Source organism: Salmo salar, chromosome 10 (genome assembly GCF_965601325.2).
Source record: "Salmo salar chromosome 10, fSalSal1, whole genome shotgun sequence".
Lineage (NCBI taxonomy): Eukaryota > Metazoa > Chordata > Actinopteri > Salmoniformes > Salmonidae > Salmo > Salmo salar.
Window position 1 is genome coordinate 21,148,845 of NC_138300.1, and position 23,795 is coordinate 21,172,639.

The 23,795-nt window shown below is 41.7% G+C and overlaps 1 protein-coding gene across 4 annotated transcripts in view; it reads left to right on the plus strand.

Moving 5' to 3' along the window:
- gatad2ab (GATA zinc finger domain containing 2Ab) overlaps positions 1-23,795 on the plus strand; it is a 31,882-nt gene that overhangs the window by 2,934 nt on the left and 5,153 nt on the right. For all 4 annotated transcript variants that reach the window (XM_014216292.3, XM_014216296.3, XM_014216294.3 and 1 more), the window contains exon 2: positions 21,672-21,984. In XM_014216292.3, the coding sequence (XP_014071767.1) occupies positions 21,680-21,984 (305 nt within the window). In that variant the 5' untranslated portion in view covers positions 21,672-21,679. The remainder of the gene's footprint in view (positions 1-21,671; positions 21,985-23,795) is intronic.

Genomic DNA, 23,795 nt, shown 5'->3' on the forward strand with positions numbered 1-23,795 from the left:
ATGTCTGGCTGATGTATTGTCATAGCACAACAGGGAACCTTCAAGGACTGCAGTGAGCGTTGGAACAGAGTGATTGTTGAACAGATCAGGCTGTGGTCATCTTGAGCGATGAGGTTATAAGGGACAGAGAGATGAATATGGAATGGCAGCCGGTCAGATGAGATGGCTCGCTAGCGGGCTGGTGTCCTCTCTCTGTTGATATTGCTGGCCAGGGAATTGTATGGCGTCGCAGAGTGGTAAACAGGAAACGCAGGAAGGCGACACGTGACCCGAGTAAACCAGTCAGAGGCTTCAGTTTCCCTGAGACCAGCTTCCTGACACTATAGGGAGGTAGAGTGGAGGATGGGTTCAGATTAATTGTGCTATTACTCGGCTATACAGGGCCAGTGCAGGCATTCAAATGAGGATGTGTAGTACAAGGTAGTGCCAGCCTAAAGATACGCATGCTCATATTATCTTCAGAAGACACTTCATTAGCAAATTTTGTGTGCATGTCACGACTTGAGCTCCAGGGAGTGGAGCAAATGCCAAAATGTCCCTATGATATCTCACATGTGGCGCTGTTCAATAATTGATAAAATATGAATTTTTCATATCTGTTACATAATTTTCCAGAGGGGAACATGTCAGGTTGTCTCTTTTCGGATCCGTCCTGTGGTGGTATTTTTGTGTACATTTCTAGGGCATGTCTTAGTGACATCTTCAGTGTGTTAGGAGTACAGATCCTGTCCATCCACATGTTTTCCTTTGTACTAAGAGTATAGCGTACCACAGTATGAGTCATAATACCCATAAAACCTAGCGGTTAAACAAGGAAATGGTTCTAATCTTTTCCCACCATTCATTTTTCCCATAGGGGATTTTAGAAACACTTGTTTCGTGTAGGCTTACCCTGGCGTGAAGTTTTGATAACTGTGTAAATCTCTCTAGGACAAGGTGACTTATCAATTACTGTACCTCCATTCCACCTCGCAAAGTTTGCATTTCCTTCTCATTTAACTTCTCAAATTATTGCCATACTGGACTTTGCTGCTGTCGCTTGCTGTTTTTCCAAGTTAAGGATATTGAGATGAGCGAGATGCAACACTCCCCCTGCAACTTGCAACAACAAAGACGAAATATCGGTTCTGCCTCTATGACAACGGGCAGTTTCATCTCTCTATTAGCATTTGACGTTTGGTCCAGCAAATGTGCCACGTGCATAAAAATACACATTTTATATAAGGAATTGGCAATTCATTGTCATTCTGAGAAATAAGCATCTTATCCAGTTAGGCCACTTGATTTCAACATCTAAACAAAGTGAACAGGCTAACAGTTGGAGATGGACAGGAGGGTGGAGTAAAATGTTCTACCTTGTTATCAAGCAAATATATCCACTAAATATAAAGATTAGGTGGCTACTCACTGGCATGTGGGTTTGTGCTTGAGAGATTGTTTGAGACCTGTGTTAATGTTCTATAATGCCTCTACCAGAAGTTGGTCATTATAAGGGCATGAGTATTGTGCATGGTTCTGGTTACATTTGTAACCTAAAGGGCATTTTCATAGACATATTTATTGTAACAAAGCAGGTTAAACAATTCTGATAAAAATAATTAAATTATTAGTGGGTCTTATGGTTGTGGAAGGCTTATTTAGCCTAGGTATAATTTTACAAGCCCTGATTTTATTTGATTATTCCTGACAGTTTGAATTTGTATTTTTTATTTCACCTTTATTTAACCAGGTAGGCTAGTTGAGAACAAGTTCACATTTACAACAATTTATTGAGTTGTAAAATGCAGTGTATTGACCTTTAGTTGTGCAACAAAGTTTATTTAGAGAAAACACGATATTGTATGTGTGTGAGTGAATCGGCCATAAATTAGAAAGAAATAGAGATGTTTTTTTTTTTTTGCCATATCGCCAGCCCTAGTTGGACTTCATGTTGACTCAACTGTGTGTGTGTGTCAAGTTGACCATTTCCTCATGTCAGGACCAGAACAGCTCTAGCACTTGAAAAATGCTGTGTTTGTGCTGGATTCCACCCTCATCTGGTAATCCAGAACAGATTAGGACTTTGGTGATCAGGTGAGTATAAATGAGCCTTAGTATCAGGAAGAAGTGAGTACTCTGCTTCTAGTGCGTCTCAACAGTATATTCCTCTCCTCGACGACTCTGCACTGATTTGACAGGTGAAAGCAACAGGACAGATTTCTACCAAGAAATTGCTTTCACTTGACCTATTATTTCAGATCAGGGAGGTTAGGAGAGAAAAGTAGTTTATTGAAATGCCCCCTTTGGCTGTTGATGACTGAGTAGTATACTTAGTGGAGGCCATCATCTCCAACATGGCTGCTCACTCATAGCCCGGAGGTCAACAGGCAGCTAGCTCAATTCAAGCATGGTTCCTCATTGTGTTGCCTTATTGTGAATTCACAAATGAGAGGCTCCTGTCTTTCAACATGGAGCTGTAAAGCTGGTCAGACATCAGACCAGGGGGTTGGTGCTGGTATTCCATAGGAGATTCGCCACCTGTTAACCAGGTAGGTAGGCCATAGGGGCTATTCAACAATTATGAAGTGTCTTGTCTACCGTGTTCTATATATTTTATTGAGTTGTGACTTTTTATGGGAACCACATTACTTTCCTGTCTGCCAACAGTTATCCTTGTGTCCTATTTTCACATGAATAATGCGTTGAGTTGTTTTTGCGACATCATACATATCGTCAAACTCCTGAAAACTGTTTCAAAATATGATCTCACATACTTCTCAGGAATGCCTCGAAATCATTTTTCGACTGGGTATATTAAGAGTCGTGGATGAAGACGCTATGGCATTGCTACATTATTCCAGTTATTCTCCTAACAATAGCTCCCACTGTCTCTTTTAACTGGCCAGCGCTGACATGGCAACTCTGGAACTCAGTGCGGCAGCCACACGAATACAGCATCAAGGCACTCATCCAGGAGGGGTACCAAGCATCCAGATGCCCTGCTGCCTGCCTGTGTCGCAAGCATGCCAGCTAGATGTTTGCTGAGCTGACGTCACACTAGTAGAGGTGCTGACTGCGTGTCATCTAGCACACCTATAGTGTGTTTGACCGTCACAGCTTCAGAGGGTGTTTAATTAAACATGGCTGCCTGCGTCAACGCTCAGGAGTGGGCTTCCAGGTAGGTAGTAGAACTGTAGGTCAGATACTGGCTTTGTTGGTAGCTGTTGATGTGGCACAAAAGGAGTGTATTGACTTTTGTTTGTTGGGATCCCCTCTATCTGTTCAGTGCTGTGGGAGAGAACTCTGCAATTGTCTGCTCAGATTTGGATGTTTTTCTATGGCCACAAGTCCCCCCCCCCCCCCCCCCCCCACAGGCCATTTCCAACAAAAGTAATCTGGTATGACTCTGTAGGGAATTTCTATGTCGGTATGGCTGTCTAGCTTTTGGGGATTTGTGATGAGCGTTTTGAAGCAATTTCGCTGAAATGGGAGATCACTTGTAGAATAGTCAGTGCAGACAGATCACGTAGCCCCTTTCACCAGGAACACGTGTGGTTTGACGGTTAAACTCATTATTGGGAAGTTCATCCCTAGCAGCCTTGTTAAGTTAACATTTTTATGCGATGTGGCAATATACATTACCCTTGTTGGGGATTCCTTCAAGGTTTGATGTGAGATCAATGTTACTAAATAACTTGTTTGTCAGACTTAACAAATACGTGGAACTTTTGTAGAGTTCCCCTATGGAGTGATTTGAATTCCATGATTTAGAATTTGTATTTGGATATTGAATTTGAATAAAATATTTGTTGTAATGCACAAATTGAATCATTTGAATTCATAAATTGAATGAATTGAATGGACATTGCATTGTTTTTAAATTAAATGTAATATTCAATATTGATATATTCAGTTTCAATATTGTAGATATTGCATTCATTGTCTGTGTATCAAGTTTACAAAATATAATTTCAAGTTGATCAAAATGTAATATATTCAACTTCCCCGACGGTTTCGGTTATCTAAATTCAGATTCAAAACCAGAGACAACATTCTAGTACTTTGCCAGCCAGGAAAGGTAGAGGAGAAAAGAGAGAATCAAACGCTCTCTGTGGTAAATGGAAGCTTCTGGCTATTTCTGAAGCCAATTTTGCCTGTTGAATTTATTTTCTTCTGACGAATTTGCCTCTAGCGTTTGAACCGTTTTGGCTATAAGCTGTTATGACCCTATTCCTGAAAGCTAAGACACTGGAGCATGGACATGCCTTCTAGAGGTCGACCGATTAATCGGAATGGCAGATTAATTAGGGCCGATTTCAAGTTTTCATAACAATCTGTATTTTTTACAAAATGTTTTTAATAAAATGTATTTATTTTAATAAAAATAAATAAATAAAAATCTCATTTTTTTATTTATTTTTTATTTTAATTTTTAAAATAAATATTTATTTATTTTTTTTTTAAATTAAAATAAAATAATTTAATTTTATTTTATTATTTTTATATATAATATATTTTTTTATAAATATTTTCTAACTAGGCAAGTCAGTTAAGAACACGTTCTTATTTTCAAGGACGGCCTAGGAACGGTGGGTTAACTGCCTTGTTCAGGGGCAGAACGACAGATTTGTACCTTGTCAGCTTGGGGATTCAATCTTGCAACCTTACGGTTAACTAGTCCAACGCTCTAACCACCTGCTTTACATTGCACTCCACGAGGAGCCTGCATGTTACGCGAATAAAGTAAGAAGCCAAGGTAAGTTGCTAGCTAGCATTAAACTTATCTTATAAAAAAAAATCAATCAATCATAATCACTAGTTAACTACACATGGTTGATGATATTACTAGTTTATCTAGCCTGTCCTGCGTTGCATATATTTGATGCGGTGCGCATTCGCGATAAAGGACTGTCGTTGCTCCAACTTGTACCTAACCATAAAGATCAATGTCTTTCTTAAAATCAATACCCAAGTATATATTTTTAAACCTGCATATTTAGTTAATATTGCCTGCTAACATGAATTTCTTTTAACTAGGGAAAATGTGTCACCTCACAGGGTATATGCAGCAGTTTGGGCCGCCTGGCTCGTTGCGAACTGTGTGAATACTATTTCTTCCTAACAAAGACAGCCAACTTCGCCAAACGGGATGATTTAACAAAAGTGCATTTGCGAAAAAAGCACAATCGTTGCACGACTGTACCTAACAATAAACATCAATGCCTTTCTTAAAATCAATACACAGAAGTATATATTTTTAAACCTGCATATTTAGCTAAAAGAAATCCAGGTTAGCAGGCAATATTAACCAGGTGAAATTGTGTCACTTCTCTTCCGTTCATTGCACGCAGAGTCAGGGTATATGCAACAGTTTGGGCCGCCTGGCTCGTTGCGAACTAATTTGCCCGAATTTTACGTAATTATGACATAACATTGAAGGTTGTGCAATGTAACAGGAATATTTAGACTTATGGATGCCACCCGTTAGATTAAATACGGAACGGTTCCGTATTTCACTGAAAGAATAAACGTGATAGTTTACGGATTCGACCATATTAATGACCTAATGTTCGTGTTTCTGTGTGTTATTATAATTAAGTCTATGATTTGATAGAGCAGTCTGACTGAGCGATGGTAGGCACCAGCAGGCTCGTAAGCATTCATTCAAAACAGCACTTTCGTGCGTTTTGCCAGCAGCCCTTCGCAATGCATTGCGCTGTTTATGACTTCAAGCCTATCAACTCCCAAGATGAGGCTGGTGTAACCGATGTGAAATGGCTAGCTAGTTAGCCGGGTGCGCGCTAATAGCGTTTCAAACGTCACTCGCTCTGAGACTTGGAGTAGTTGTTTCCCTTGCTCTACATGGGTAACGCTGCTTCGAGGGTGGCTGTTGTCGATATGTTCCTGGTTTGAGCCCAGGTAGGAGCGAGGAGAGGGACGGAAGCTATACTGTTACACTGGCAATACTAAAATGCCTATAAGAACATCCAATAGTCAAAGGCATATGAAATACAAATCGTATAGAGAGAAAGAGTCCTATAATAACTACAACCTAAAACTTCTTACCTGGGAATATTGAAGACTCATGTTAAAAGGAATCACCAACTTTCTTAGTTCCTTGCTCAGAACATGAGAACATTAAACATTAGCTTTCTTACATGGCACATAATGCACTTTTACTTTCTTGTCCAACACTTTGTTTTTGCATTATTTAAACCAAATTGAACATGTTTCATTATTTATTTGAGGCTAAATTGATTTTATTGATGTATTAAGTTAAAATAAGGGTTCATTCAGTATTGTAATTGTCATTATTACAAAACAATGAATCAGCCGATTAATCGGTATCGGCTTTTTTTTGGGTCCTCCAATAATCGGCATCGGCGTTGAAAAATCATAATCTTTCGACCTCTAATGCCTTCTGCTGCCCTCTGATGATCACAGGCTGTGACGGACACGTAAGAAGGGAGTGTCACAAAGAAACACAATTTGGCCACAATAAGATTATAGTTGAATAGCCCTGTCATAGCCCTTCTAAGGATAGCCGTTCCAATTCATATTTAATCTTGCTCTTGTAACTGACTGGGTTCGAATCAGGTCTCTTGCATGTCACAAGACTGTGTTAGCCCACTTAGCTAAAGCCTATAAGGATAAGTACATGAACTTCCTGAAAAGGACGACACACTGCTTGCTTGACGGGTACTGCTTCCCCCTGATTCAGCTCATTCGGAGACTCGAACTTAGGACACACGTTGGACACACTGCCTCAAACACACGTGACCACCCTCCTAAAGCATTCCTACCCATCGTAGTATTAAAAATGTCCGCCTTCAATTGCGACAGGGGCAAGCAACACTTCAGGCTGAGGAGTGAGTTCCACAGATCCCCATCTGCTACACTAATACAAGCCTTCAAGATCCAGCAATGTTACTCATCAAAATAGTGTGGGTTTGGTAATCTGTGCTTATGTGATAAGCAACCTTGCCTGAGACGTGTTCGTTTCAAGTCTCCAGCAAGGGTAGTCATTACATTTACATTTACGTCATTTAGCAGACGCTCTTATCCAGAGCGACTTACAAATTGGTGCATTCACCTTATGATATCCAGTGGAACAACCACTTTTCAATAGTACATCTATTGGGGGTTAGAAGGATTACGTAATCCTATCCCAGGTATTCCTTAAAGAGGTGGGGTTTCAGGTGTCTCCGGAAGGTGGTGATTGACTCCGCTGTCCTGGCGTCGTGAGGGAGCTTGTTCCACCATTGGGGTGCCATTATAATGGTAACGTGACTGACTGTGTTAGCCTGCTGAGCTAAAGCCCAGGCATTGGTCCTGTGACTTGGATGGGTCTCTTCATGGAGGAGGTCAAAGGGGGGTGAAATGTCTCTTCATGGAGGAGGTCAAAGGGGGGTGAAGTGTAACATCGGTGGTTTGGTGACCATGCTTGTGTGATGAGTAACTTTTCTGAGATCCTTCTGCCACAGAAAGTGGTGGTGTTTTGCAGTAGGCCTGGTTTCGAGCACAGTCAGTTATATTTGTGCCGTGATCTCTGAGTATGAGGTCAAAGGCGGGTGAAATGTAAACGAGGTGGTTCGACGAACCACACTCTTTTTGAAGAGTAACCTAGCTGGAGGCTTGTTATCCCACTTATCTAAAGCCCACAGGAAGCTAACACAGTCTTGTGACATGCAGTAGACCTTGTTCGAACCAAGTCAGTCACAAGAGCAAGATTAAATAGGGAGTGGAAAGCTATCCTTAGAAGAGCCTAGACGGGGCTATTCAATTATATTCTTATGAGAGCCAAATTGTGGTATTTGTTACTCTCAGTTCTAACATATCCTGTTCGGCCTATGAGCATCATAGAGGGGAAGCCCAAACGGATCAAATCTAATTTTACTTGTCCCATGCGCTGAATACAACAGGTGTAAAACGTAACGTGAAATGCTTACAAGCTCTTAACCAACAATGCAGTTCAAGAAAGTTAAGAAAATTTACTAAATAAAGTAAAAACAAACACAATAAATGTACATAACTAATAACAAGGCTATATAAAATAAAGGTGAAAAAAAAATTGAATAACGAGGCTATATACAGGCGGTACCGAGTCAATGTGTGGGGGTACAGGTTAGTCGAGGTAATTTGTAAAGTGACTATGCATAGATAATAAACAGCGAGTAGCAGCAGTGTAAAAACAAAGGAGGGAGCAGGGGGGGTTTCAATGTAAATAGTCTGGGTGGCCATTTGATTAGTTGTTCAGCAGTCTTATGGCTTGGGGGTAGAACCTGTTAAGGAGCCTTTTTGTCCTAGACTTGGCGCTCCGGTACCGCTTCTGGTGCGGTAGCAGAGAGAACAGTCTATGACTTGGGTGACTGGAGTCTTTAACAAGTTTTTGGGCCTTCCTCTGACACAGTCTAGTATATAGGTCCTGGATGTCAGGAAGCTTGGCCCCAGTGATGTACTGGGCCGTTCACACTACCCTCTGTAGTGCCTTGCGGTTGGAGGCCGAGCATTTGGCGGGTGTCCCTGATGAATCCCTGATGTTGATAGATTGTGTACTGTATGATTTAAAGGAATACTTCGGGATTTTAGCAATGAGGCCCTTTTTATCTACTTCCCCGAGTCAGATGAACTCATGGAGACCATTTAAGTCTCTGCATCCAGTAGGAAGGAAGTTCGTGGCAAAATCCCATAGTATCTCTTTAAGGAAATTTGCATCAGGATTCACAAACACCTTATAACAGTAGAGATTTAAAGGGATATTTTATGCAGACATATTTTGATTATTTTGTTCATTAGTTTACATGTCCGCAAGTTTAGAAGATGTATCACTTTCAATACAAAGCAAATAGTGTGGTGATGTGTTTTTCATTATATGATTGGGATAAAATATCCCTTTTAAGAAGGGTATTTTTCCATATACTAGGGTAGAAATAATTTCTAGGCTACGGATAGCCTGTGCCGAAGAATAACGTTCAAATATTGTTACCAGCATATTGCCTCAAGTAGGCTATGTGCTTGCCCGCAGGGGTGGGCAACTCCAGTCCTTGAGGGCCTGATTTGGTTTCACACTTTTTCTCCATCCCTAGCAAACACAACTGATTTAATCAAATTGTGTTCTAAACTGAAGATCATGATTAGGTGATTATTGGAGTCGGGGCTGGGGCAAAACTGTGACACCAATCAGACCCCAGAGGACTGGAATTGCCCACCCCTGTGACGGGGAAGTTCTTCTAAATGTAGTTAGTCATTGTGTACTCTGAGTCAGCACAGACCTATAATGCAACCCTTCACTTTGAGTTCTGGAGAAATCAGGGTTCTGTAGTTGGCCTATTGAGCAGGGTAAACTCAACTTCAACAGAGCTGCCATTCAAATTCATTACTTCAAGCTAAAACGAGTCTAGTCTAGCTGATCAGTTTATCCACTGGCTGTATCATCATGAAGACCACATGGTTAATGGAATCAAAGGTACAGCGGCTGGTATTTCATACTAATTATGATCTATGAACTAATCTGCTCTTAATGTCCCAATGCATGCTGCGGCTAGATCGGCCTGCATCGTGACTGCAAACACTAATGTAAAGTAGTCCTCTTCCTCTCAGAAACGGGGATTGTGTGTGTGTGTATGCGCACATATGTTTGACTGGTGGCAGTGTGCTTGGTGTTTGTGATTGAGTCTTTTCCGTACGTGCACATTCCTTTGTGCTCACGTGTAGGGGGCTGGCTGCACCTCTTAGGCTTTGCGCGTGCCGTCGGTCGTCGTCCGGTTGCTAAGGGGAATCCAGGTGGAGCCTCACTCTGGTAGATGCAGGGTTAAAGGCCTCCATTTTGTTAGGTAACACCCTAATGGCCTGATCTGTCATTTGCGTTAAAATGGCAGGGCTTAACCCTTGGTGTTCAGGACCGAACCAGTAGGGGCACCCTCCCTGCCTCCATGCTGCTACAACCAATGGGAGACGGAGAATGAGGACGCTGAAGAGGAAAAGTGTTTATCAGTGTACAGTAGATCTATGGCCAGCCGCTCTACCCTCCCCCACCACCCAGTCAGCTGGCTCCCTGTCTTTCACTCTTCTTTCTATGCTCTCTCTCTCCCTCTCTCTCTGTTTAGTCTCCATGTACTCAGCTTGGTGGAACCAGATTAAGCAATGTGTTTTTTGTCACAATCAGATATTCCAAAGAAAATGCAGTGGGTTGCAGTTTTACTTTCTTTCTAAATTCATATTAGGAGTTGACGTCATTCTTAACCTAAAACACGATCTGTAGTGCTTAAATGAATAATTAAACAAATGTATTGTGCGTTATTCATATCTAGGACGATATGCCGATTTTAAAATGTGTATCACAGGGAACAGATGGACACTAATTGCATAGGAAGGAGATTTAATAGCTTTGTGTGCAGCCCATTTATTGGGCAATATTATGTTGTCTCCCTCTCACTGGACCCAATAGAGCCCGTTTTAAAAGCGTCAGTGTGCTGTTAATGTTCTAGCTCGCTAAATCCAATCCCTAGGGAAGGTAATTTACATATCAGATAGAAGAGGTTAGCTAGCAGCCTGAGGAAATGGAGCATTTTGATTGATCCTATACCCCTGAAGGACTTCATATGAAAATAGAATGTGCTCACAGGAGAGTCATACCAGGTTCTCCATATTGTTCTAGCCAACTGTGTTATCGATCCATTGTTTATAGCTGAAAATGGAATGGGCCTAAACTAATTCAATCTGATTCAAAAGTGGTAAATGAGCATGCTTTCTGTTTTTCTAAAACAATAAATGTATTACTATATAACTGGCCAAGAAACACGAGGGCAAAGTCACACTTTAGTAGCCTTGTCAATTCGACCAACTTCTACATGTGGCCTTTGGATTAAAAACCAAATAGTTTGTGTGACCACCCGCCAAAGTGGCTGGTGAAATACATTAAAATCAAATTGTATTAGTCACATGCGCCGAATACAACAGACCTTGCAGTGAAATGTTTACTTACAAGCCCCTAACCGACAGTGCAGTTTAAAAAAAATACGAATAAGAGATAAAAGTAACAAGTAATTAAAGAGGAGCAGTAAAAAATAACAATATATACAGGGGGGTGATGGTACAGAGTCAATGTGCGGGGGCACCGGTTAGTTGAGGTAGTATGTATAGAGTTTAATTAAAGTGACTATGCATAGATGACAACAGAGAGTGGCGGGGGGGTGGTGGCGGCGGCAATGTGAATAGTCTCGGTAGCCATTTGACTAGATGTTCTGGAGTCTTATGGCTTGTGGGTAGAATCTGTTTAGAAGCCTCTTGGACCTAGACTTGGCGCTCCAGTACCGCTTGCCGTGTAGTAGCAGAGAGAACCGTCTATGACTAGGTGGCTGGAGTCTTTGACAATTTTCAGGGCCTTCCTCTGACACCGCCTGGTATATACCCTCTGTAGTGCCTTGCGGTTGGAGGCCAAGAATTTGGAGGGTGTAATTTTCCAACCCTGTTGATAATGGGTAGAGTGCAATGTATGAGCACACGTCATTTAGAAACCTGAGGTGATGGTTTGCCTTTAGAATGTGTAGATAACGTTGTACATTACAAAGCCAGTTATCGAGACCAATTAAAGCATTTGTTTTCTGATACTTACTATGTTACCATCACCTTTGCAAACTGATAACACTTTATATCGTGTGATGTGCTGAGAGCATTTTGTATTATTCTGTACATAAATCTGAGACACTCCATTTAGTATGATATGGTAAGTATTAATTTATGGATGTCCATCACCCATTTCATATTTGTTTTAAGAATTACAATTTATTATGTTACGAATTTGCATTATGTACAGTATGTTATGAATTTTCTTACCGTATGATATCCTGTTTAGGATAGGGGGCAGTATTGACACGGCTGGATAAAAAACATACCCGATTTAATCTGGTTACCACTCCTACCCAGTAACTAGAATATGCATATACTTATTACATATGGATAGAAAACACCCTAAATTTTCTAAAACTGTTTGAATGGTGTCTGTGAGTATAACAGAACTCAAATGGCAGGTCAAAACCTGAGAGATTCCTTTACAGGAAGTGGCCTGTCTGACCATTTCTTGAACTTCTTTTCCATCTCTATCATTTACTAAGGATCTCTGCTCTAACGTGACACTTCCCACGTCGTCCATAGGCGCTCAGAGCCCGGGAAAAAACAGAATGTCGTCATTCCAGCCCCAGGCTGAAACACATTATCGCCTTTCTCAAGTGGCCGATCAAGGGACACTGGGCTTATGCGCGTGACCCCGACCGCCCCCGCCTTTGGGATTTTTTTCCTCTGTTTGCCGAAAAGGAGATTCCCTGTCGGAATATTATCGCTTTTCTACGAGAAAATTGTCGTAAAAATTGATTTTAAACAGCGGTTGACATGCTTCGAAGTACGGTAATGGAATACTTAGAATTTTATTGTCACGAATTGCGCCATGCGCGCGACACTTCTTTACTATTTCGGATAGTGTCTGGAACGCACGAACAAAACGCCGCTATTCGGATATAACGATGGATTATTTTGGACCAAACCAACATTTGTTATTGAAGTAGCAGTCCTGGGTGTGCATTCTGACGAAGACAACAAAAGGTAATCAAACTTTTATAATAGTAAATATGATTATGGTGAGTGCTAAACTTGCCGGGTGTCTAAATAGCGAGCCCGTGATGCCTGGGCTATGTACTTAGAATATTGCAAAATGTGCTTTCACCAAAAAGCTATTTTAAAATCGGACATATCGAGTGCATAGAGGAGGTCTGTATCTATAATTCTTAAAATAATTGTTATGCTTTTTGTGAACGTTTATCGTGAGTAATTTAGTAAAATGTTAGCGAATTCCCCGGAAGTTTGCGGGGGGTATGCTAGTTCTGAACGTCACATGCTAATGTAAAAAGCTGGTTTTTGATATAAATATGAACTTGATTGAACAAAACATGCATGTATTGTATAACATAATGTCCTAGGGTTGTCATCTGATGAAGATCATCAAAGGTGAGTGCTGCATTTAGCTGTCTTCTGGGTTTTGGTGACATTATATGCTGGCTTGAAAAATGGGTGTCTGATTATTTCTGGCTTGGTACTCTGCTGACATAATCTAATGTTTTGCTTTCGTTGTAAAGCCTTTTTGAAATCGGACAGTGTGGTTAGATTAACGAGAGTCTTGTCTTTAAATGGCTGTAAAATAGTCATATGTTTGAGAAATTGAAGTAATAGGATTTTTAAGGTTTTGAAAATCGCGCCACAGGCTGGCAGTGGCTGTTACGTAGGTGGGACGAATTCGTCCCGCCTAGCCTTTAGAGGATATATTACAAATTGTAGCTAGGTGGCTAACGTTAGCTAGCTCACTAGCATTAGCTAGTCTAGGGGTTAGGTGAAGGGTTAGGGGAAGGGTTAGCTAACATGCAAAGTAGTAAGTAGTTAAAGTTGCTAATTAGCTAAAATGCTGAAGTTATCCGTGATGAGATTCCAACTTGCAAACCTTTGGGTTGCTAGAAGTTTGCGTTATACGCCGACCCATCCACCCTGACCAACCACCTTCCTTTTTTGCCTTAAGTAACCATCTTCCTTATGTAACCATACGAAACATAACCTAGCATACTAAATGGAGTGTCTCGAATTTACATATAGAATAATACAAAATACTCTGAGACCAGGTTGTCACACTCCACCCGCACTTTAGGCAAACAAACTTTTGAGATGTCACACATGGTGTTTTGCTTGCTTGAAATGCATAGCCTACTTCAGTCGGACCTGTTGATTCCTTTAACAGTACAGGTGTTGATCGACAGTTTGGGGTTATTTGTGAGATGAAATTGTCTTCCAAATTCCACTGTATTTTACTGACTCACACTGGAGTTGCCAGATAATGCCTAATGACACTATCATTGATTCTAGATCCATACTTTGGCCCTCTGCCCACAGCAAGAATGATCTCCACTCTATTTCAAACTAAACATGTTTTTCAGTGTTTTTTTGTACTGGCCATTTTCAAGTAATGAAAGAAATCCTGAACTCGTATTTTCCTGTCTTTTCATGATGAAATGCTTTTGTTTTCTTGAATGGAGGTCACTGACTGAAAGCAAGGCTCAATTCTCACAGCCCAGTCTCCTGATTGACACCCTATAGTGAGAGGGAGAAAGAAATGTCATCAATCTGTCCTTGTATGGGCTCTAAGCGCTCTCTTCATTCCACTCCTTCCTGGTACCTTCCTGCCATCACCTGCTTCCAAAGCGCTCTCTCAGCCCCGTGTCAGTGCAGATGACTGGTTGAAGTACTGTTGCCATGTTATTCCCCAATCAATCCCTCTGGTGTTACTTTCAATGGCAGTGAATGGATAAACTCTCACTTTCCTACTTGGCCTTTTAGTATATACGTTTTAGCTGTACTCTACTGCTTATTGCTCTGTCTGATTTATTTTCATGTCATCCCAGAGGTTGTCTAATGCAACATCCTGATTTTTCTCACATAATCCAGGTTTCCATTCAACCGTTTTTATGCAAATAAATTACATGTCAAGACAGACCTAATGGAAACAGCAAATTTGGCGTTCCTAATGTCGTCAAAACAAAATACGCTAGAGGTGGGATAAATATGCTAAGGTGGGATATTTTTATCTGTAAAATTAACTATGCTAGAAATTGCTGTGGAAATGCCTTTATTTGCTAATATTGATATAATAACCATCTTGAAGTAAACTTGGAATCGCGTGATCTGTTGTGTGGTCCTCCCACTACGACTATGGAAAGCATGCAGTTTATTAGGCTACAGATAAAATAAATGATAGTGCACGGTGATGAGCTTGATGCTCCTATCCAATAAACATTGAGTCTTATTCTGGTGACATGGTGATTGATGCTTGGCTGACGTTTGACAAATAAAATTAATCTCGCTCTTTTGTCCATAATAATCTCATCATGTAGGTAGCCTACCCGCACTGTATCTGCAAGCTGTTGGCTAGAGTGCACGTGCCAAGACCAGAGTGTGCACATTTTGCTATATAACGGCAGACATTTTTGTGACAACCATCAGAGTTGAAAAATGCGATGGGAATGCATTTGAACTTTAATTCAGTAAATGGGAACTTAACGGCAAGTTATTTTTATGTGCACTACGTTACCACGCACAGCCTTTAGTCAATTTGATGGAAAAACATCTGTGATGGGAAAATGCACATATTGTTTAATGCAGATTTTTGAATATTTGCATGAAAATCTGTCGCCAATTGGATGGAAACCTAGCTATAGATAGACATTGCTTGGTGAATAGCAAATGCGCTTCAACAGGGTGGTAGGTAGAAGTGTGACGTGACATTTGAGGACGGGCACATAAGTCTCTCAAATGTTGCGTCTTCATGATGCCATCCATCTACTATGAGACGAGTCATGCATGCCTGAGCTACACACAAGAATAGCTCCCTTAGAGATGACTCTACTGGATGTCATCAGCAGGGAGGGATTTGCAGAGGCCTTCTGGCTCCTATGATTCACATGTAGACCTACGTCAAGAGCAGGTAATACTACACTGCTGTGCCACTCAGGCCCTGTGGCCATTTTGGGCCCTGCTGGCCCTGGCTGCATTCAGGGAGGAAGTTCAGCGACTACCAGTTCCCTCCAGTGTCACTAAATGTGTTTGTGAATGTGTGAGCTCAGGGCATGATGGTAAAGAGCTGTGTGCTCTGTGGTTTATGCATGCTCCACCCCCTTCAGATAGATGCCCTTTGTGCTCATGGATGGGTAGAAACGGGGCACATCTGTCCTTGTTATGTCGCAGTGCTCAGTCCCTCTTAGCGCAACAGTGTTTCCACCCCACCATTTTATAGGCAGTGTCCCTCTTGCCTCCACCTCTCGTGCCCTCCACCCCCATCTCCGTTGGTTCTGTTATCGTTGCTTGAGCTACCTAAATCTGGCCTCCGTTTGTTTTAGTTGAAAATGCCCTGCCTTCCTGGAAAATAGGCAGATTTTAGTGAAACACTGAGCAGATGTGGGGGATATTATGAATCACTATAGCTCTGTGGCAATGCAAGGGCTGAGTGGGCGAAAAATGCTGAGCTGACCAGTTTCAGCAGCCTGGCCAACTGGTTCCTCTTAGGGCTGGGCGATATGGTCTAAAAATAATCTATTTATTTTAGATTTTTTTCAAACTTATGGCGATTCACAATATATATCAATGTATTATATTGTTTCTAAATAAGCTTTGTTGTACAATTTACAGGTAAAATACGCTGCATTTCAAACAGTCAGCAATAATCTAATGAAATCAGGACCTGTGAAATTATACATCGGCTAAATGGTAAAGTAGTTTAATCTGCTTTTTCTTTGTAATAATCACTGGTCTGGCTTTCAAGTCTATGAACATACCCTTGTTAGAAATGTTGCCAGAACCATGCATCTCGTAGCAGGCATTAGCTGTAGAAAATGAACACAGCTAGGTCTCATAAACGATCTGTCATGCATAATTCCACGTGCTAGTGAGTAGCCAGATAATCTTTCATATTTAAAGTCTAGCCAACTTGGATCTATTTGCTAGTTAACACAGTAGAACAGTTGAATTGTTATGTACACACCCTTCTGTCCATCCAACTGTTTGAACAGCATGCTAGCCTGTCCACTTTGTTCAGATAGGCCACTTGATTTCAACATCTTATTTCTCAGAATGAGAACGAGTTGCCAATTCCTTATATAATATTTTTTTATGATCATTGCACATAAAACACAGACTAGACAGCTAGTATAGGTCTGTGGCTAAACTGCTGCATTCATTTTCCAGAATCAATGTTCATTGATAGTCTGTTTTTAGGGGTCTGCTCTTCATGTAGTTTGAGGAGTTGAGACATAAAGACTATAGTTAGAAAGGTTCAGTTGTCCTCCATTACAGTGAAATGATGTATCAATGTGTTTCGGTGTCCATGTTCGAGGTCGACCGATTTAATCGGAATGGCTGATTTTAATTAGGGACGATTTCAAGTTTTCATAACAATCAGTAATTGCCATTTTTGGACACCAATTATGGCCGATTACATTGCACTCCACAAGGAGACTGTGTGGCAGGCTGACTACCTGTTACACGAGTGCAGCAAGGAGCCAAGGTAAGACGCTAGCTAGCATTAAACTTATCTTATAAAAAAACAATCTTAACATAATCACTAGTTAACTACACATGGTTGATATTACTAGTTTATCTAGTCGCTCTGGATAAGAGCGTCTGCTAAATGACTAAAATGTAAATGTAAAATCTAGCTTGTCCTGCGTTGCATATAATTGATGCGGTGCCTGTTAGTTTATCATCGAATCACAGCCTACTTTGCCAAACAGGTGATGATTTAACAAGCACATTCGTGAAAAAAGCACTCGTTGCGCCAATGTTTACCTAACCATAAACATCAATGCCTTTCTTAAAATCAAAACAAAAGTATATCTTTTTAAACCTGCATATTTAGTTAATATTGCCTGCTAACATGAATTTCTTTTAACTAGGGTAATTGTGTCACTTCTCTTGCGTTCTGTGCAAGCAGAGTCAGGGTATATGTAGCAGTTTGGGCTGCCTGGCTCGTTGCGAACTGTGTGAAGACCATTTCTTCCTAACAAAGACCGTAATTAATTTGCCAGAATTGTACATAATTATGACATAACATTGAAGGTTGTGCAATGTAACAGCAATATTTAGACTTAGGGATGGCACCCGTTAGATAGAATACGGAACGGTTTCGTATTTCACTGAAAGAATAAATGTTTTGTTTTCGAAATGATAGTTTCCGGATTTTACCATATTAATGACCTAACATGCTGAACAGACAGGACACGTCATGTACGCGAGCGTTGCAAAATACATTTAGAAATCCATGTTATTCAATTATTGCACCCACACTGCTTGCATGCGCCAACGATCGTCTGCGTTGCCAAGGGCTAAAATTGAAGTCATTCCTATTTCTGACGCAGATCGCGCTGCAAGTCCTGTCTCTCCCATCTCCTCATTGGTTTATAGAAGCAGGTACCCACGTGCCATCTCCTCATTGGTTATACCCACGTAGGTGATTGAAAGACGAACTGTTGTGCCGGTTGTCGTGGGAATATTATGAAAGTGTAGGGTGCCAATCACCATATAAGTTCAAAGATGAAAAAACCTGGAAGGAGGAGAGATGACTAGAAACGATTCGGTTGACCGTTTTATGTGTGGATTAATTGTCGGAGTAGAGGACCTTGTGCATTTCAGGTAAAATAACAACTCAATGTTTATATCCCAGGACAAATTAGCTAGCAACAGCGAACTAGCTAAATAGGACAAATTAGCTATCAAGTGCAAGCTAACTAGCTAAATTGCCACAAATGTTTAATGCTTTTCGACCTGTCCCCAAATTGTCATTGGTTTAGAGTTTGTTTTGATATTTTAACCTGCGTGTTGTGATTGCTTTTGGTGTAGGGTGACAAAATACATTTATGCACGATGGCACACGATGACGCACTCGCGCACCGGTTTGGGTTCCGTGTAAGGCTCGTAGCTCTGTGTGTTATTATATTATAATTAAGTCTATGATTTGATAGAGCAGTCTGACTGAGCGGTGGTAGGCAGCAGCAGGCTCGTAAGCATTCATTCAAACAGCACTTTCCTGCTTCAAGCATTGCTTCAAGCATTGTGCTGTTTATGACTTCAAGCCTATCAACTCCCGAGATTAGGCTGGCAATACTATAGTGCCTATACGAACATCCAATAGTCAAAGGTATATGAAATACAAATGGTATACAGAGAAATAGTCCTATTACTACAACCTAAAACTTCTTACCTGGGAATATTGAAGACTCATGTTAAAAGGAACCACCAGCTTTCATATGTTCCCATGTTCTGAGCAAGGAATTTAAACGTTTGCTTTTTTAAATGGCAAATATTGCACTTTTGCTTTCTTCTCCAACACTTTGTTTTTGCATTATTTAAACCAAATTGAACATGTTTCATTATTTATTTGAGACTACATTTATTTTATTGATGTATTATATTAAGTTAAAGTAAGTGTTCATTCAGTATTGTTGTAATTGTCATTATTTTATATATATATATATATATAAAAAAAATAATCTCGGCCGATTAATCGGTATCAGCTTTTTTTGGGGGGGCCCTTCAATAATCGGTATCGGCGTTGAAAAATCATAATCGGTCGACCTCTAGTTCATATGACCGATTTCTATTTGACCAAACCTCAAATGCAAATAGCGAGTTGAAACCACTTGTCAGAGAGAAAGAAGTGATCTTTCATCTTTGTTGTTCTGAGTAGCAGGGGAGGAGCTTGTGTGTATGTGTAGCGGGGGGGGGGGGGGGCTTGGTGTGTGTGTGTGTGAATGGGAAGGTGCAGTCACAGCAGAAAGAGTGAAGGAGATGAGAACAATCAGAGCTACATTCTTGCGATACAGGCATTTGGAATATCTTGCTAAAACATTCATTAGATGTATTGCCCAGCTGTACTACTTCTCATGTTTGAGAGTTTTGGGGTGTTGGAGATACTCCTGCAGAATTTGAATCTTGTTTGAGGCTGTTTACGTAGTCTAAGCATCAGTGCTAGGAGTGGCTGGTATTGGTCTCCTGGGGTGAAATGTGTGTGTGTTCAGCTACCAATGACTCACTAAAACTCAAGTCCAAGCATCTGTTTTTTTTCTTTCTTATGTGTGCTTTAAGTCCAGTGGGAATTGAACTGAGTCCCAACCAATATTGGAGAATTTCAGACTCAACTCACTTACAGGTCCAATAAACTGGCAATCAAGTATTGTGTTTTTTTTTTGTCACAAGTGAGTTTGTCAATGTGAACTGCATACACTTGACAAGCCCTAGATTAATTTATGGGCCTTGTGAGCGTCATCGATTTTAGTTTACAGTCATCAAAGCAATTTACTCGACATGTTTATCCTTAATCCTTAACCTTGACTGGTGAATGTGTTTTTGTGCTTGTGTCAAGATGACATTACAACAGCCCTTTTGCAGAAAGTAGCCTGAGTGACTGAGGGTTTAGGCTGGCCTTGTACACACTCCAAGGTACGCAAGTGTGAAAATCAGTTCCTTGCTTGACAGGCCGACCCGAGGTGTGGTTCACCCATTGAGCTGTTTTGATGTGAGCCGTAGCAAAGATGTTTTCATGCGTACAAAGTTTGTAAAGCCCTGATTCTAATGTGCCAGCACATTTTATAGGGCACAGTTTATGACACTAATTGAACATGGCCAACGTTATGGTTTCCAGATGTGAAAGGGTAAACGAGTACTGGTGGATGTTTTATTCTTCAGCATATTGTGTCACCAACTGAATTTTAATTAATTAATTACTTAATTAATTAATTAAATTAGATCATACTGAAGTCTAGGCTTTCGAATCTCTTAATAGTCTCCTTTCGTTTCTCCGAATGAATCTATTGATTCAGTGTGTGTGTCATTGACAGTCAATGTTTTAAGCAATTAGACCTAAATAAAGTTGACATGTTATGGACATGTATCACTTCACTATTGATAGTGATTGGTTCAGTGTTATAGATTGATTGCCATTTTGCGTCCTTCAGTTGTCTCTGTAAATATTTCAGTGGTGTCTGTGATGCTGTCCGCCTCCTGTTCTCTGGCAGACATTTGTGTTTTGGAATGCAGGCGACAGCATCTCTGCCCCCCCCCCCAAAAAAAAAATCTCCCAGTGGCAGGAGGCTGTGGCCTCTCGGGCTGCCAGTCGGTCTCTCTGGGTTAAAACCTGCTCCCTCCAGCCTCTTCTCAACCCTCAGACTGGTTTAAACCGGTTCTCATGGAAAGGCTTTGTGTCTCCCATGGAATCTTGGGAAGGGTAATGTGGAGCTCTGCTCTGGTGATGTCACAGTGGATGAGAAAGACCTTGAGTCAGCCTTCTTTATCTGATGGTAGAACTGTGTACACTCAAGTAGCCTATACAGTGGCTGCCCCAATGATTGTTTACAACCTCTATAAGGGGAGAGATGAGGCAATTATATTTACTTAAGGGGAGACTGCAGACTAGAAGTGCTGGAGTCAGCAGGCTTGAAAGGAGATAAGAGTAGGCCTAATGGTCTTCCAACCCCCCCCCCCTTCCCTGTACTTCAACTCTAGTCCAGGACACACACACACACTCTGTCAAGTACACACTGAACTCTGATTCTTGTTTCAGTTCATAAGCTGTGCATCTGTGAGATGTTCATGTCTGTGTGAGTGTATGCTTTAGCCATGGTGTAGTGCCATAGTTGTGGGTCAGGCTGATGTTCAAGCTGAGCGTGTCTCCCTCCCGCTCCATCCTCTGCTATTACTTTAATGATGGGGGATTTGGGTCAGCATCTGGGGAGCTGGCACTGAGGCAGGCCTGTGCTGCAGTCAGGTCAGTCAGACAGAGAGCCCCCCTCTCCAGCACAGCTGGAGGAATTACTGACCGGCCCGCTACCACACGTCCACACTGATATGGTGCCCCAGTGAGCATTTAGGCCTAGATTTATGCAGTTTTCATTGGTCAAGTGCCTCACTGTTGAATTGGTCCAGTGTTTGTTTATTTTTCCCCGACAGTGGTGTTTGCATTGCATGACCACTCATTATTATCAGCCAGTGTTCAACTTCCATCTCATCTTGGGGTGGTGCGATGCTACTTAAGCCTGCCCGCCGCTGACACAGACCTGTGTGTTTGTTTATCCTTATCTTTAACCCCCCTATCTCTCGTTCTGTGTCCCCAGGTAGAGCGATGTCGGAGGAGGCGGTGCGTCAGACGCGCAGCCAGAAGCGGGCCCTGGAGAGGGACGTGGTGGCCCCTGGCAGCCCCGGGGGGGAGCTGGACATTAAGAAGGTGAAGCTGGAGAACTGTGAACAGCCACCTGCAGCAGACGGCCCTATAGCTCTAGTGGCTGTGGGGGGAGGAGATGTGGTGAAGACGGAGCAGGCAGCCAAGGTGGCCAGCATGAGCATCCTGAAGACCGACGAGGTCAAGGCTACCATCAAAGTGGAGGTGCAGACCGGGGACGGGCCTGTCGACATGAGCACGTCCAAGAGGTGAGAAGAACACTGATTACGCACACGGTCTAAGCCTACACTCTTTCTGGCTGTACATTTTGAACAAGGCCTAACTGGACTGTGGTACCCTCAGATGCTGTCTATTTTTGTTAATAATAATATTACCATCACTCTCTGGATTTAGTTTTAGAACATTGCTCTAAAATGTTATTTTTCCCATCTGGCCTTTGGTGCATGTTTACAATATGATGGGTTGTCTCCGAGTCTGCACATGGTGCATTTTGGTGACTAGGAAATGTAGTGCTTTGTTATGACTGGAAAGGGACATATTCTTGGAAAGCAAGTTCAAAATACCATTTAAAAGTGGAACATTGTAAATCCAAAAAGGCAAATATGGGGTGATGTTGATAATGCCCTGAATTGATTATCCAGCTGTTAAGTTTTTGGTTAATTTTTGAAAGTTGTATGTCTCTACTGAGGCAGTATGCGAGAGAGGCCATGTCCAGATCTTCAGATATGGTTGGGTTAAAATGAGTTATGAGGGTATGCATGGATGGTCATGTGCTGTTGTTGATGGTGGGGGGGTTGGTTGTTTATGGAAAAAAGTTGTACTCTTTGACAAGTTGAAGCCTAGGCTGTTACAGTGTATGTGTTGCAACGACTGTGTGTAGGTGTGTTTGAACTGCTGTCTGCGTTAGCTAGCGAGTGGGCTTCTCACACAGGAAGTGCATGTCTGTGCTCCCTCTGTTCCGGGTGGCCTGCCCCCATTTTGAGAAGTCTGAGGCTCTGGCTGACGGGCTCCATTTTCTCCAGCACCTGAACTCTGCCTCACTTCACACAAAATGAAGGCTATGTGTCACAAACTGGTTCCAGCCGGTCGTTGCCATGGTTTCCACTTTGGAAGGAGCAGTTGGGGAAAGGAGGGGCCGTTGTTGAGTGGGTGTGTCACATGACCAAATGCCTGATGTCATGATGTGATCTCTTCACTTGGTAGTCATTAATATACACTGGAGGTGAGAGCAGTAGTACGCAAGGAAGATAGCCGCCAAGGAAGGGCTTTGCAGTTATGTATCGTAGAAGTTCACCCTCATGTCACCTTTGCCCTTTTCTTCACCCTAAGCCTGTGCTGCTACTGTTTCCATGTTTTTTTTGTAGAACTTTGTGTTTGCAGATCAAGATCAAAATCTAGCATTTTGATCAAACTTTCAGAAACTGGGTGCCGAGTAATAGAATATGCATTGCTTTCCAATGTCATTGAATTAGAAAGATCTAAAAACACTTATTTTGGCCGGATAGACCTTTTTATAGGCTAAAGCAATCGGTTGATGACATTTGTCTATGTCCAGTTTCATTACTAGTGGTTTGTACTTGTAGGAATACCTACCTCCCATGAGGTTACTCTTTCAGAGGAAGTGTGAGTCAACACTGCTGAGTATTCCAGAGAAGTAAAGTTAGTAGCTTGTAGAAACGGAAGCCGTGGCCACTGGATCTTATGTAACCACGTACTTGGCTGTTGTTTATGCTTGTCTAATCAGCTTTCAGGGTGGAGATGATCACCTCGTCATGTGTGTGTGTGTGTGTGTGTGTGTGTGTGTGTGTGTGTGTGTGTGTGTATAACGACCCTCGCTTTGCCCATTGCCTGGGCTAGGAGTTTCTCCTGGTTAGGTTGTGTGTGTGTGGTCCTATCCATTGGTTTACTTTTTGCCCTACTTAGTCCATTGCTTTACAAGCCCTCTGTATCATCAGCTGTGGATGGTGTGACTGTAAACCATAGCTACTGTATCTCTCTCGGCCTGCCCTCTAAACAACGAGGCCTCAGCCCTGTTACCACCGCAGGGCCCTGGGATGTT